This window comes from Brassica napus, chromosome A9, assembly GCF_020379485.1.
Source record: "Brassica napus cultivar Da-Ae chromosome A9, Da-Ae, whole genome shotgun sequence".
Taxonomy (NCBI): Eukaryota; Viridiplantae; Streptophyta; class Magnoliopsida; order Brassicales; family Brassicaceae; genus Brassica; species Brassica napus.
In genome coordinates, this window is record NC_063442.1 from 4,643,648 (window position 1) to 4,658,123 (window position 14,476).

At 37.4% G+C, this 14,476-nt stretch overlaps 2 protein-coding genes across 2 annotated transcripts; one reads left to right on the forward strand and one right to left on the reverse strand.

The window, feature by feature from the left end:
• The first annotated feature begins 11,258 nt into the window (after nucleotides 1-11,258).
• LOC106366175 (protein WHAT'S THIS FACTOR 1 homolog, chloroplastic) lies at nucleotides 11,259-13,241 on the forward strand. The gene is made up of 2 exons (XM_013805744.3): nucleotides 11,259-11,361; nucleotides 11,563-13,241. The coding sequence occupies exon 2, from the start codon at nucleotides 11,597-11,599 to the stop codon at nucleotides 13,076-13,078; it is 1,482 nt and encodes a 493-aa protein (XP_013661198.2). The 5' UTR covers nucleotides 11,259-11,361; nucleotides 11,563-11,596; the 3' UTR covers nucleotides 13,079-13,241.
• LOC106366178 (glutaredoxin-C1) lies at nucleotides 13,169-14,417 on the reverse strand. The gene is made up of 4 exons (XM_013805748.3): nucleotides 14,227-14,417; nucleotides 13,675-13,763; nucleotides 13,500-13,598; nucleotides 13,169-13,391 (listed from the first exon to the last, which is right to left on the reverse strand). The coding sequence occupies exons 1-4, from the start codon at nucleotides 14,301-14,303 to the stop codon at nucleotides 13,306-13,308; spliced, it is 351 nt and encodes a 116-aa protein (XP_013661202.2). The 5' UTR covers nucleotides 14,304-14,417; the 3' UTR covers nucleotides 13,169-13,305.
• Between the last annotated feature and the right edge of the window lie 59 nt (nucleotides 14,418-14,476).

A 14,476-nucleotide genomic window follows, 5' to 3' on the forward strand; every position in this document is an offset into this window, starting at 1 on the left:
AATGGTTTGGTTTTACCAGATTGAACATTCCTAAACTTTTGTTATTTGTCAATGTTTTATATTTGTGATTTTTTTTGCCACAAATACCAGATTGATAGTACAATTTTTCATGTTTACACTAACCATTTTTACTTTCACTTTTAATGAAGGGCAAAAGACACTTATTCCCATAAGGTTTACTAATCTAGACTTCAGGTTTAGAGTTTGGGGGGGGGGAGTGGGTAGGAATTTTGGAATGTGAAATTTAGGATTCTAATAAATATATAAATAAATACTTAAAAATATAAAAGAAAATTTATAAAATAGTTTCAAACATAATTTTCGATTTTCAAAAATAAATTTAAGAAAAGCATAATTTTTTTTTTTAAATAAAAAAAATTATAAAAAATTTTGAATTTGAAAAAGTATAATTCGAAACAAAAAATAATAATTTTTTATTTGGTTAAATAATGATTTACTATATATATAGATAACAAAGATATAAGAGTTTTTTGCCACTTAATAAAGAATATATTTTAGAAAATGTTTCTTTAGTGGTGGTAAAGATGAAAAATTGTATCATGAAAATGGTAACACATAAAATTTCTCTTTTTGTTATAGTCCTTTTAGTACCTCATGATTTATTTTCAGTACAAATACAATGTGTTAATTTTACATACAAAATTTCCAAATTTAGTTATTACTATAAAAAAGATTTTGATCCAAAATCTACATCACATAAATAAAAATATGAAACAAACTAATACAATTTAATACATTGATTACCAATATGAATATTAAAATTTTATAATTTATAATATTTTAAAATTTGTATCTACTTTAATTATTATTATTTTATAAAAATAAATTTTAGAATTAAAAATTGTTAGATGTATATAGATTATAGATATATTAATCCGCACAAGGTGCGGGACATCAACTAGTGTAATACTGTTTTAGGATTTAGCTTCCTGAACTAAATTACAATCCTCTCCCCATCTAATCAAAACCCTTAAGATATATTACTCTCTTTTAATTATTTTATAGACAGTCGCAACTTATACCCAACGAGGGATTTTCTCTGATTTATATTAGGATTAGGATACAAAAATGAGGAAATCAACAAATATATAGGATCCTTTTTAATCTATTGCACTTATTTTTTTTTTACGGGAGAAACAAATATTTTATATATTATTCGAATTAAATAATTAGTAAGCAAAAAAACTAGATAACCAGGATACAATTTTGAAGAAATATATATTAATAAATAAAAATAAAATTAGACACATAGAATATATATAAGAAAGAACCCATATAGTATAAATGTATAATGAATAATAGTGATTTAATACAAAGGCTGATGCTTCCTTTAATTATTTTCTACTGAACTGATTTGATCTCTCAGAGCAAAGAAAAAAAAAACAATACCACCAATTGCAAACAAAGCAGACATTACTACGGTATAGTCAAAGAAATATAAATTTATATGTTAATTAATGTGTTAACAACAATTCAATCCAATTAACATGATAAGCATATTTTTAATTAAGGTATACAAAGTCAAATACATTGAGATCAAGTTAATAAGTATGATAAGGATTCTCTCTTAACCAGTCAATTCCGGAATAATTAACCGCTCTGAGTATGAATAAATTAGTAAAAAAATATATTCAAAACATTAATTTTAAGTTACTCAAACATGCAAAATAGTAATTACAAACTCAGTTGCTTATAATTCATATGAACTGAAGAAAAAGAGATACTCAAACATGCAAAATAGTAATTATAAATCTTTTTTGAGTTGAGAGAATCTGGATCGTATACGTTGGCACTTTGATAGACGAAGGATCTCAGAGAAAGCTTTGACATCTTCATGACAGAGGCTACAACAATGATCATCATTCCCAAGTTCGATGTCTTCTTCTTCTTCTTCTTCTTCGTCTTGTTCTTCTTCGGCATGTTGTTCTTTGTAACAATATCCATAGACGATGAAGTTGAACCACAAGAGTGCTTCAAGAAAAAGTAGACAAGTCCTCATAAAGTCGTACACTGTTATCATCTCTTCAAATACTGCAATATTATAGTGAATATAAAACGATGATGGTGATCCAAGCTAATGATCTGGTTTACCCTAATTTTATAGGCAGTCGCAATTTATACCCAAACGATGGAGTTCCTCTGATTTATATTAGGATTAGGATACAAAAAAAGGATATCAACAAATATATAGAACATCGTCTCCTTTTCTCTCTCAGGCACTTTTCCCGAGTAAAGGCTCTACCCACCAGTCTTCAGCAAGCGTTTCCCGCTACCTCGTTTTACCCAGAGTTTAATAGTGTGATTTTTTCAAATTTCTTTCTCTTTTCGGAAGAACCTTTGGACAATTCCGCGACCTGCGCTTTTCCACACCGGGTTCTTCCCCCGACCATGGTCGGAGGGACAGCCGGAGCCGCCGCCTTACCGGAAAACCTTGCCCCAAGAGTTTTCCAATCGGTCTTAACAGGTTAAGACTCTCCTTTCCCTCCAGATGAAGTCTCCCTCAACGGTTCCAGAACCTTCATCTGTGTAACTTTTCGTTGGGTCAAAATTCCCAATAGAAGAGAAAGACTGGCGGAGTGTAGGAGTGTGAATAACCAAGGAAGGTTTTTATACTCGCTTGCTCAATCGACCTGCTAGGATTCTGGCATTTATTCCTCAACCACCAGGAAACACTTATTACCTCAAGTTTTAACTCCACCAACAGAGGTCAACGGATGTGCAACAACCTTTATTAAGAGTTTTGAAACAGGGAGTCCTGTCCTAAGTAAATCAACAAGCACACCAGCAAATCTCAAAAATCCCCGTCTACCTTCACAATGTCTGGAAGACTCAGAAGAGAAGATAAAGGAAAAGCGATAGCTACAGACCCCTCACAAGCCCCAAGAACGGCACGCATCAGAATTCAGGAGCCGGATAATGCGGAGCTACTACAACGCCACTCCCTTACCCTTATAGGTAGAGTTACCAACAAATCAGCGCAGCGAGTCAGATCTCTCATCCCATTTTTTACCGATCTATGGAAGTCAAACTCTCGACCGGTGGGATCGGACTTGGGGAATGGTATGTTCCAGTTCCAGTTTGATAATGAAGAGGACCTGCTCACGGTTCTTGAGAAACGGCCCTACCACTACGGACGATGGATGGTCATCGTGCAAAGATGGGAACCCACTGTCTCCAAAACGTTCCCATCCCTCCTGCCATTTTGGATAACTGTCCAAGGGATTCCTGTTCACTTATGGACAAAAGAAACAATCGAAAAGCTAGGAGAAGACATAGGAGTCTATGAGAAAATGGAGATCACATCAACTTCCGTGCGGATGCGTGTGCAAATAAATGGATTGCTGCCTCTGATTAAATCTTCGGTTATTGAATACGCAAACGGAGATGAAGTAACTGCAAATTTCGTCTATGAGAAGCTAGAGAGACACTGCCCTAAGTGTTTCCGCCTAGATCATGATATCAAGGATTGCTTGGAAGCAAAGCATGAGGAAAGAGCCCTCAAAGCTCAAGAAGACAGCCTGCGAAATGAGGATCGTGAAAGGGAGAGGCTAAGGAGCCGTCACCATCATGTATCGGGATCAAATGTCTTTCATTTCTCAGCCTCTAAACCGGAGATCTCAGAGCAAAGAGATAGACAAAATTACAGCCGTCGTGAGAGAGAATTTGATGCTCGGGACACTTTAGATGCAAGACGCAGAAACCGAGGTAGCCAAGACACAGTCCACCGAAGATACCATAGCGAGGACTCCAAACACACTACAGATGAGCTGCGAAGCCAGTATAGCCGATCTAACCATCACCGTGAGACAAACCCTTATCATCGGGAAGTCTCTTCTCGCTCACGGGATCTGCGAAAGGACCCCTCTGATAGATACTTCTCTAGAGATCGCAGCCTGCAACCACCGGGCTCCAGAGACAGAGCGGCACAAAGGAGAGAGGAGCTACCTGAGATCATAGCTCCGCTAGACAGGGGGATTCCCCTTCAAGAGATCCAATCAGCTGTCCCAGAAGAACTCTTCAATGAAGCAGTAAATGAAGTTAGGGACGCTATGATTCAGTATACACAGTGTAATGATCCCACTGAAAGCGCAGCACGCAGAGAGAGAATGAGGAAAGCAGAGGAAGAAGGTGATATTGAGGAGGCAGCAGCGCTTATGATCCAAGCTACACTGGGTACTAACTCAAATCAACCACTACCTATGGAGCAAACCTCTGTAGAACGACTCCCAGCCACGCTCAGACTTGGACCAATGATCCAACCCACAACAGATACAACACATGATGCATCCCTGGAGACAGGAAAGCGTAAGCCCGGGAGACCTCCTGGGAAGCGTAAGGTGCAAGGGAGTCCAAAGCTGCTAAAGGGATCAAGCTCCAGGAAGCGGAAGCTACAGCAATCAAAACCCCCTCTTGCTAGAAGAAAGCTGAACCCGGAAAGCAAATCAAAATCAGCTACCTCCCGAGGTTCAAGTGGACGAGCGGATGGTCAGACTAACTCGGAGGATCAACCAATCTGTAACATGATTCCGGCGATAAGAAGACGCAGAAGGATGGATTTTCAAAATCCATCTCCTCCCGTTCCTTGAAAGTGGCGAGCTGGAACTGTCAGGGGTTGGGGAATCCCCGGACAGTTCGTCGGTTAGGGGAGATGAAGAAAAACATCTGCCCGGACATCCTTTTCCTCATGGAAACAAAAAACCCCGACAGCTTTGTCATAAAAAAGACCGACAAGCTGCACTATGAGCACAGATACTTGATCTCGCCTGTGGGGCATGGAGCTGGGGGATTAGCCCTTTTCTGGAAGCAAGAAGTTAACCTTCAAATCATTTCTGCTACGGCAAATTGTATTGACACATGTATCATTTTTGAAGGGAAAAAGTTCTATGCTTCGTTTATCTATGGTGATACAAACAAACCTCGAAGAAGAGAACTGTGGAACAGCCTGCTTGAGACGAACGCTACCCGTGAAGCACCCTGGTTCTTAACAGGTGACTTCAACGACCTACTTAATAACGAAGAAAAAGATGGTGGAACTACTAGACCGGAGGGATCCTTCACAGATTTGCGGACTTTCTTTTCGGAAGGAGATCTATTTGATCTACCACACTCAGGAGATTTCCTATCTTGGCGGGGGCAGAGGGAGGATGATCTGGTCCGATGTCGCCTGGACCGTGCGGTGGCTAACAGCGATTGGGCAGAGCTGTTTCCGACAGCGAGATGCCAATACCTTGCGTATGAAGGATCAGACCACAAGCCTCTTATATCTTTCTTCGAACCCGAGAAGAAGAAGAAGCGAGGTCTCTTCCGGTACGACCGAAGACTGAAAGACAACCCGGAGGTAAAGGAGTTGGTATGCAAGACATGGAAGTCTGGAGATTTCAGCACTGTCAATGACAGAATCGCGGCCATCAGGTCAACTCTAATTGAATGGAGTAAGCAGCAGTACATGAATAGCAGAGCGCTTATAGAAGAGAAGAAGTTCCAGCTTGAGCAGGCCTTAACGGACCGTGCAAACAACACTGAGCGGATAACAAAGATAACAAAGGAACTTGATGAAGCTTATGCCGCTGAAGAGAGCTACTGGAGGCAACGCAGCAGGAAGCTTTGGCTCAGCCTAGGAGACAGGAATACCGGATACTTCCACGCCGTGGCAAAAAATCGTAAGAGAATCAACGCTCTTTCGGTGATCGAGAACGAAGAAGGGGAGGCTGTGTACCAGGAGGATCAAATAGGGAAGGTTATCGTCAGTTACTTTCAGCACCTATTCTCATCTATAGATGGAAACAGAGCAGATACTGTAAACTACGCTTTGTCTCCAATGATCTCGGCGGAAACAAATGACGAGCTTATCCGAATACCGTCCGCAGCGGAAATCAAGACGGCTGTCTTCTCCATCCATGCGGATAAAGCCCCCGGGCCTGATGGTTTCTCGGCTAGCTTCTTTCATACAAACTGGGAGAACATTGGAACTGAGATAGTCAAGGAAATTCAGGAGTTCTTCGAGACGGACAGGCTGCCGGCAAAGATTAACGAGACCCATATCCGGCTCATCCCGAAGGTGCTCAGCCCCAAAACCGTGGCGGAGTATAGGCCCATTGCTCTCTGCAACGTCTATTATAAGATCATTTCCAAGATCTTAACCAAGCGACTCCAACCACTCCTTTCCGAGATTATTTCGGAAAATCAGTCTGCCTTTGTACCGGGACGAGCAATTTCAGACAATGTTCTCATCACTCACGAGGTCCTCCACTACCTCAAAACGTCAAAGGCTGAGAAAAGAGTGGCCATGGCGGTGAAAACCGACATGAGTAAAGCCTATGATAGGCTCGAATGGGACTTCATCCGGCTAGTGCTCCAACGCCTAGGCTTCCACCCGAAGTGGATTAATTGGATCATGCAATGTGTCTCGACTGTTACTTACTCCTTTCTCATTAACGGTTCGCCTAGAGGAAGAGTCACACCGAGTAGGGGTATCCGTCAAGGAGATCCTCTCTCACCATACATATTCATTTTGTGTAGTGAGGTTCTCTCGGGTCTATGTAACAAAGCACAAGAGGAGGGTACTCTCAAAGGTATCCGGGTAGCACGAGGGAGTCCTCGGGTAAACCATCTCCTCTTTGCGGACGACACTTTGTTTTTCCTTAGAGCCAGCAAGGAGAACGGCGAGGCTTTGATTAGCCTTTTGAAGCGTTACGAGGAGGCTTCGGGACAATCAATAAACCCGGATAAATCCTCGATAAACTTCTCAAGACATGCACCAGCGAGCCTCAAAACTGCTGTGAAGAATGCACTCTCGATCCAGAAAGAGGGAGGCAATGGCAAGTACCTCGGCCTTCCTGATTTATTTGGCCGAAAGAAGCGAGATCTCTTCTCCTCTATCGTGGATAAGATGAAGCAGAAAGCGTGTGGCTGGACTAACAGGTTTTTATCCACGGCGGGAAAGATGACCATGCTCAAGAGCGTGCTATCTGCTGTCCCGTCCCACGCCATGTCTTGTTTTCCACTCCCTATTTCTCTTTGCCAAAGGATCCAGTCTACCCTTATCCGGTTCTGGTGGGATGGCCATGCAGGAGACAAGAAGATGGCCTGGATTGCTTGGTCAAAACTGATACAGCCGAAGGAATGTGGGGGCCTAGATTTCAGGGACATTCAAAGTTTCAACGAGGCTTTCCTAGCAAAGATAAGCTGGAGACTCATTAACCACCCGGAGAGTCTACTAGGGAGGGTTCTCTTCGGAAAATACTGCAACACTGAGAGCTTTTTGGACTGCTCGGAAAAATCAGCCATCTCACACGGATGGCGTGGAGTTTTAATTGGACGAGATATCATTGTTAACTCAGCAGGATGGGAAGTCGGGAATGGAACCAGCATCAATATTTGGGAGAAGCCATGGCTCAGTTGCTCTACACAACTGAGGCCAATGGGACCAGCACCGGAAACACTCATCAACCTCACCGTATCTGATCTTCTGCTCCCTGACAGAAACGAATGGGATATCGCCAAGATCCACCAGATTCTCCCGTTTGAGGAACAGCGAATCCTTGCCATTAAGCCAAGTTTGACCGGAGCTCCGGACAAGCTCTCCTGGCTGAGCACTGACACTGGCGAATATTCAACAAAAACAGGCTATGCTGCAGTTCTTTCATCACGAAGCACAGAAGCGGGAGAGGCTAGAGCGACTGCTGAGAGATCTACCTTCGACTGGAGGAAAAATGTATGGAAACTCCAAACCACCCCGAAGATCAAGCTATTCATATGGAAAACACTACATGGAGCAATTCCGACAGGTGAAGCTCTGCGATCCCGAGGAATCAACGTCGATGGATTGTGCAAAAGATGCAAGCTACCTGAATCTATCGACATATGCATAAAGTTATATATATATATATATATATATATATAATTAAGATAGGATAACTCATTAGTTTCATTAATAATACTATTATTTTATTTTAATATCAATATATTTATCATGATATTTAAAATCATGATAAACATGAATCTATTTTACCGATATATACTAATATTTTTTTAAAAAATATTTTAATATATAATAAACATGATATTTAAGATATTTAATTAATAAATAGATATTAATATTATATACCGATAATATCATCATTACTTTTCTCTCATTTTATAATTTTAATGACAAATATTATAGCTAATTTTTCTGATTTTTACTGAAAATATTGATCAAATACAGATTATTATAAAATTTATATAAAAGTATACTAATATATCTGAATTAATCAGTTTCTTTAGTTAATTTGTTTATTTTTCATCTTTTCCATAATTTTAGGATAAATCATTAGTTTAATTAATATTATTATTTAATTTATTTATTTTGATATCTATATATTTATCAAGAAATTTAAAATAATTAATAAACATTAACCTATTTTACCAATATATGTCAAAAAAATATACTAATATTTTTTTAAAAATATATTTTAATATATGATTATCATGATATTTAGGAATTAATAAATAGATATTAACAATATCTACCGATAATATCATCATTACGTTTCTTTTATTTTATAATTTTAATAACTAATATTATAGCCAATTTCTCTGATTTTACTCAAAATATTGATCAAATACAGATTACTATACAATTTGTATGTAAGTATACTAATATATTTGAATTAATCGGTTTCTTTTGTTTATTCGTTTTAATCCCTTAATATACTGATCCATATTCATATACTGTTGTTTTCTAAAAATAACATCTTCGGTACTTCCAAATCCATATAATTTTCTTTATATCGGTTTGGTTCGATTTTGAATGGTTTGGTTTTACCAGATTGAACATTCCTAAACTTTTGTTATTTGTCAATGTTTTATATTTGTGATTTTTTTTGCCACAAATACCAGATTGATAGTACAATTTTTCATGTTTACACTAACCATTTTTACTTTCACTTTTAATGAAGGGCAAAAGACACTTATTCCCATAAGGTTTACTAATCTAGACTTCAGGTTTAGAGTTTGGGGGGGGGGAGTGGGTAGGAATTTTGGAATGTGAAATTTAGGATTCTAATAAATATATAAATAAATACTTAAAAATATAAAAGAAAATTTATAAAATAGTTTCAAACATAATTTTCGATTTTCAAAAATAAATTTAAGAAAAGCATAATTTTTTTTTTTAAATAAAAAAAATTATAAAAAATTTTGAATTTGAAAAAGTATAATTCGAAACAAAAAATAATAATTTTTTATTTGGTTAAATAATGATTTACTATATATATAGATAACAAAGATATAAGAGTTTTTTGCCACTTAATAAAGAATATATTTTAGAAAATGTTTCTTTAGTGGTGGTAAAGATGAAAAATTGTATCATGAAAATGGTAACACATAAAATTTCTCTTTTTGTTATAGTCCTTTTAGTACCTCATGATTTATTTTCAGTACAAATACAATGTGTTAATTTTACATACAAAATTTCCAAATTTAGTTATTACTATAAAAAAGATTTTGATCCAAAATCTACATCACATAAATAAAAATATGAAACAAACTAATACAATTTAATACATTGATTACCAATATGAATATTAAAATTTTATAATTTATAATATTTTAAAATTTGTATCTACTTTAATTATTATTATTTTATAAAAATAAATTTTAGAATTAAAAATTGTTAGATGTATATAGATTATAGATATATTAATCCGCACAAGGTGCGGGACATCAACTAGTGTAATACTGTTTTAGGATTTAGCTTCCTGAACTAAATTACAATCCTCTCCCCATCTAATCAAAACCCTTAAGATATATTACTCTCTTTTAATTATTTTATAGACAGTCGCAACTTATACCCAACGAGGGATTTTCTCTGATTTATATTAGGATTAGGATACAAAAATGAGGAAATCAACAAATATATAGGATCCTTTTTAATCTATTGCACTTATTTTTTTTTTACGGGAGAAACAAATATTTTATATATTATTCGAATTAAATAATTAGTAAGCAAAAAAACTAGATAACCAGGATACAATTTTGAAGAAATATATATTAATAAATAAAAATAAAATTAGACACATAGAATATATATAAGAAAGAACCCATATAGTATAAATGTATAATGAATAATAGTGATTTAATACAAAGGCTGATGCTTCCTTTAATTATTTTCTACTGAACTGATTTGATCTCTCAGAGCAAAGAAAAAAAAACAATACCACCAATTGCAAACAAAGCAGACATTACTACGGTATAGTCAAAGAAATATAAATTTATATGTTAATTAATGTGTTAACAACAATTCAATCCAATTAACATGATAAGCATATTTTTAATTAAGGTATACAAAGTCAAATACATTGAGATCAAGTTAATAAGTATGATAAGGATTCTCTCTTAACCAGTCAATTCCGGAATAATTAACCGCTCTGAGTATGAATAAATTAGTAAAAAAATATATTCAAAACATTAATTTTAAGTTACTCAAACATGCAAAATAGTAATTACAAACTCAGTTGCTTATAATTCATATGAACTGAAGAAAAAGAGATACTCAAACATGCAAAATAGTAATTATAAATCTTTTTTGAGTTGAGAGAATCTGGATCGTATACGTTGGCACTTTGATAGACGAAGGATCTCAGAGAAAGCTTTGACATCTTCATGACAGAGGCTACAACAATGATCATCATTCCCAAGTTCGATGTCTTCTTCTTCTTCTTCTTCTTCGTCTTGTTCTTCTTCGGCATGTTGTTCTTTGTAACAATATCCATAGACGATGAAGTTGAACCACAAGAGTGCTTCAAGAAAAAGTAGACAAGTCCTCATAAAGTCGTACACTGTTATCATCTCTTCAAATACTGCAATATTATAGTGAATATAAAACGATGATGGTGATCCAAGCTAATGATCTGGTTTACCCTAATTTTATAGGCAGTCGCAATTTATACCCAAACGATGGAGTTCCTCTGATTTATATTAGGATTAGGATACAAAAAAAGGATATCAACAAATATATAGAACCCTTTTTTACGGGAAAAAGAAATATCTAAACTATTAAAAAGTACAAATAGGAAATACCCCTAAGTTTTCCTTAAAAATTACAATCTTAGGCCACCGATCAAAACACGGTAGCTTTATACATTCCCTAACCTAAAAATTTGCTAACCCATTCCAATTTGATGTGACAGGTCATTTATGAACAAACGTAAAAATAAAAGGACCACTATTGCAAAATATAAGAAATTCCGAGTTGAATAAATTACATCCGCAGTCGAGTTAGCTTTTGGTTTGATCAAAGCCAAAGACATAAACTGTTCCCTCCGGTTCAGAAATTTATTGTTTCTCAATTACCAAAAGGTAAAAAAAAAAACCATTAACCCCACAAATCTCTTATCTTCCCGTGTGAGTGTGCTTACTCCGTCAATTATGTCATTAGCAAGTTTTAGACTCTGAGTTCTCACATCTGATTATAGCTGCACACCACCTGTTTGTAGAAATGCCTCAGAGAGCTTCTCGCTTCTATTAAAAGTTTATCCTTTCTTTGATTTTTTGTTTTAGGATAAAGAGTATGACTTTCTGAGAGATTAGGCTGATGATGGCGCTTACTCAACTCCTTCCTTGCTCTCCACAAAAGCTCTTCTTGTTCTCCACCTTCCTTCACCCATCAACTCCTCTGGAGTCACGCAGATGTAGCCTAACTACTAAACCCAGTTCCAAGAAACTCGTACCTTTGTCTTTCGACATCTCATGTTCATCTCACAAGATTGTCCGGAACCCATCTCTAGACAAGCACGTGGTGAAGCAGAACAGAGTCCGGTTCGTGCAGAAGCTAAAGACCTTACTTCTCTCCAAACCAAAGCATTACATACCAATTCAAATCCTCTACAAATGCAGCTCCTACCTCGGCATCGAAAACCCACGAACAATCCTCTCCATGATCCGTCGCTATCCCACAATCTTCCAGCTGTTCACAACGCCTACACCGCATTTGCCTATCAATGCCACCAAGTCTTTATCCACACTCTGTGTCCGCATGACGCCAGCTGCGTCCTCTCTGGCCATGCAGGAACTGAATCTCAAGTCTGAGATTGCTGATAAACTCGCTGCTAAGCTCCAGAAGCTGCTGATGTTGTCGTCTCACCGGAGGTTGCTTTTGTCTAAACTGGTTCACATTGGTCCGGATTTGGGGTTTCCTCCTAACTTCAGGTCTCGGCTTTGCAATGATTATCCGGACAAGTTCAAGACTGTGGAGACATCTTACGGAAGAGCACTTGAGCTTGTCTCGTGGGATCAAGAGTTGGCTAACCAAATGCCATCATCACCTGAAGTTGATAGAGGTTTGATCGTTGATCGTCCTCCAAAGTTCAAGCGTTTGAATCTCCGGAGAGGTTTGAACTTGAAGAGGAGACACCAAGATTACTTGATCAAGTTCAGAGAATCACCTGATGTGTGTCCTTACAAAACATCATCTGAATGTCTGACGAGCGAGTCCATTGAAGCGGAGAAGCGAGCTTGCGCGGTTGTGAGAGAAGTGTTGGGGTTAACGGTGGAGAAAAGGACTTTGATAGACCATTTGACACATTTCAGACAAGAGTTTGCGTTACCAAACAAGCTAAGAGGATTGATAGTGAGACATGCAGAGCTATTCTATGTGAGTGTTAAAGGAACGAGAGACTCTGTGTTTCTCGTCGAAGCGTACAATGACAATGGTGATCTACTAGAGAAAGATGAGTTATCGTTGATTAGAGAACGTTTGATAGATCTTGTACAAGAAGGAAAGAGGATTAGACGTGAGCGGAGAAGGAAAGGAAGCATGGAAGAGTATAGGAATGATGATAAAAGGGATGAAGGCATTGATGATTATCATAGTGATATTGATGATGATGAATATGAAGATGGGTTTGAGAACTTGTTTGATTCTGAAGATTCAGGTGTGGAATATCATTTCGATGAAGAAGAAGGTGATGAAGAAGCATGGGTTAGTAGTGGTGAAAGTGTAGAGTATTGGAGTAGAAAGCTCTCTTCTTCTGGTATGAGCAATGATGAAGTTAAGAGTGTTATTGAATCCTGGTGATGTAAAACGCTAAAAGAGTAAAGTTGTAAGCAGTTACGTAAGCACAGTGTTTATATTCGTTATCTTATTCCCATTGGCTTGAACAAGATCTAGACGTGAATTTAGCATATATGATTTGTGTAAACAGAGTTAACAAAGAGAATGAGTATTTGGTTTAACGAGACAACACTTTTTTAATGACCTTAACATATAAATATGAAGTCACAGGACACAAGTTTCAGACTCCTTCAAAGCTTGGATGAGATTTTGCCGAGAGCACCAGCTTCAATAAGTAAAGGTACAAGCTTACCCTTCTGGTTACTCTCCATCACACCTGCAAATAAAAAGAAGCAAATCCAAATGAATAGTTAGTTCTTCTGTATAGATTGTCAGCCTGAATCTCAATTACAGTGCAGAGAGTTTGTCTAAAATGTTCTCTTACTATCACATCCGCCAATATGTTTCCCTTTGATGAATACGTTTGGAACAGTTCTCTGCTCTGTCCACTTTGACAAAGCTGATTGAATCTCACCTCCATCACCTGTGAAGTGTGAAAGTAGAGATCTGTTGGAAACAAGCATCATTTAACAGGTATCAACACCCATTTGGTTTCTTACTCATTTCATCGAGCTCAAGTACTTCAAAATCTGCTCCCAGCTGTGTCAGTAACTTCTTCACCTTCTGGCAGTAACCACAGTACGTCTTGCTGCAAAAGAGAAACACTGTTCAATAGCTAAGACTATACACTTCCAAGGATCAATAGTGTCACAAAAGAGTGGAGTGTATGGTGCTAAGGAAACAAAACTCAAGATCCTAAGAAACAACTTGTTATAGCTCATTCCAAGATACAGGAAAACACATTTTGGATCGCCAAATCTAGTCTCTTTAGTACAAGCTACCATCTTCAACAGCAGTTGACTTGCTGTTTTCTACCAAGGGTCAAGTCAACTGCTATTGAAGATGGATCTATATTCGTCTACTGAAACCCATACATTTCTCTCTGATATGAATGATAATCACCAAACAAGATTCTCTACAGTTTAAATCTTCTGTTCCTATGAGTTGATTCTACTAGACACAGAGCTTCCAGAAACAGGTCAATCATAGACAGTTAAGACTTGACACCTTCTGGTAATCAAAACCTCAAAAGACATAAAGGTAACAGTAACCTGAAGACAACGATAGGGTACGAGGAGACGATCTCTTTGGCCTTGTTTATCACCTCTTCCATCTTTTCCTTGCTCATCCTTTTTCTCAGCTCAAGTCTGCTTTAATAGAATTGAATCTAGTCAAGTTCGACCGTTTACTTTTTTTGCCAAAGAAGAAGTCTCGTTGACATTTGCTCTTCTTAACCGGAGCTTTGGATGATGGTACATAGTTAACCATCCTGGTACAAAAGTCAATTTCCGAGGCAATACT

Coding starts and splice junctions, on each gene's coding strand:
- LOC106366178 (XM_013805748.3), bottom strand. CDS start 14,303: ATGAGCAAGGAAAAGATGGAAGAGGTGATAAACAAGGCCAAAGAGATC. Junction 13,599..13,674: donor ACTTGAGCTCGATGAAATGA/GTAAGAAACCAA, acceptor CACACTTCACAG/GTGATGGAGGTGAGATTCAA. Junction 13,392..13,499: donor ACATATTGGCGGATGTGATA/GTAAGAGAACAT, acceptor TTTTATTTGCAG/GTGTGATGGAGAGTAACCAG.
- LOC106366175 (XM_013805744.3), top strand. CDS start 11,597: ATGATGGCGCTTACTCAACTCCTTCCTTGCTCTCCACAAAAGCTCTTC.